This window comes from Apodemus sylvaticus, chromosome 2 (genome assembly GCF_947179515.1).
Source record: "Apodemus sylvaticus chromosome 2, mApoSyl1.1, whole genome shotgun sequence".
NCBI lineage: Eukaryota > Metazoa > Chordata > Mammalia > Rodentia > Muridae > Apodemus > Apodemus sylvaticus.
The window spans coordinates 82291335-82292781 of NC_067473.1; the positions used below are offsets into that span (position 1 = coordinate 82291335).

Genomic DNA, 1447 nt, shown 5'->3' on the forward strand with positions numbered 1-1447 from the left:
ACTATGATTGTATTGATTATCTATAATTATCTATATATACAGCAGATACATGGAAGACATAGAAATGTAGTCTATGATGTACAGTCTGGAAGATCAAAAGTTGAAGAGACAGGCTATTCAAGAATTAGTATGGAAAATAGAATGAAAATATAGCTAGTGTATCCCTAACTTGATGTATGCTGTATTATTTTTTTTTCAGATATATGAAATAAACTTTAACTATTCTATTAAGATGAACACACTTTCCACTTATGTTCTCACTCAAGAATGTCCTTTATTTCCAAGCTGGGCTTGGAGTCCTAGCCAATATGCTTCTTTTTTGTTTCTATATTTTTATCATCATAGGTCACAGACCTAAGCCCACGGACCTGATCTCCTGTCAACTGACCTTCGTGCACATAACCATGTTCCTCACTGCAGGGTATATTTGGCTTTCCGACTTATTTGAGATTCTGAACGTTGAGAATGACTTCAAATGTAAGGCAACTTTTTATATAAGCAGGGTGATGAGAGGCCTCTCTATCTGCATCACCTGCCTCCTGAGTGTGGTCCAGGCTGTCACTATCAGTCCCAGTGCCTCACTGTTGGCAACGTTTAAACAAAAACTAAAAAAATACATGATATATGCTTTCTTATTTATTTGGTCTTTCAATATATCCTTTAGTATTAACCAGATCTTCTATGTTGGTGCTTATACCAATGTGAGTGAGACCAGCCAGATGAATGTCATAAAATATTGCTCACTCTTACCCATGAATTATGTCATCAGAGGACTGATTTTAACAGTGACAAGTTCCAGAGATGTGTTTCTTGTAGGAATCATGCTGATCACAAGTACATACATGGTGATTATCTTGCTCAGACATCAGAGGCAATGCAAGCACCTTCATAGTATCAGCCAGCTCAGAGCATTCCCTGAGGAAAGGGCCACCCAGATTATCTTGTTGCTGGTGGTTTTCTTTGTGGTTATGTATTGGGTAGACTTCATCATCACAACGACCTCATTCTTGTTATGGAGGTATGAGTCAGTCATCCTGACTGTTCAGAAGTTTGTGATGAATGCCTATCCCACAATTACTCCTTTGGTACAGATCAGCATTGACAGGAGAATCATCACTATGCTGAAAAACTTGCAATCAAAATGCTACCATATGTTCTTAAAAAGATGTTTTTTCTCTTCATTATAATGCTTTATATTAATTTATTTCACATTTATATGTACAAATGTTGTGCCAGAGGGCATGCAAGTCTGCATTTCTGGTGTCCATAGAGATCAGAAGATGTCATGGCATCAACTGGAGTTGGGCTTACCTCAGGGTATAAAGAATCACTCTGTTTAGCACTAGTCATTTTGTTTCCAAAATACAGGTCTTTAAACCTTTATGGTTCAAGTAGCAAAGCAGATTCTTCATATGATTTAAATAAAATTTGTGTTATTGCAAATATA

The 1447-nt window shown here is 36.7% G+C and overlaps 1 protein-coding gene across 1 annotated transcript; it reads left to right on the forward strand.

Moving 5' to 3' along the window:
* Positions 1 to 227: 227 nt before the first annotated feature.
* Positions 228 to 1187, forward strand: LOC127678665 (putative vomeronasal receptor-like protein 4). Its single transcript, XM_052173802.1, has one exon. The coding sequence runs from the start codon at positions 252 to 254 to the stop codon at positions 1185 to 1187; it is 936 nt and encodes a 311-aa protein (XP_052029762.1). The 5' UTR covers positions 228 to 251.
* Positions 1188 to 1447: the final 260 nt, after the last annotated feature.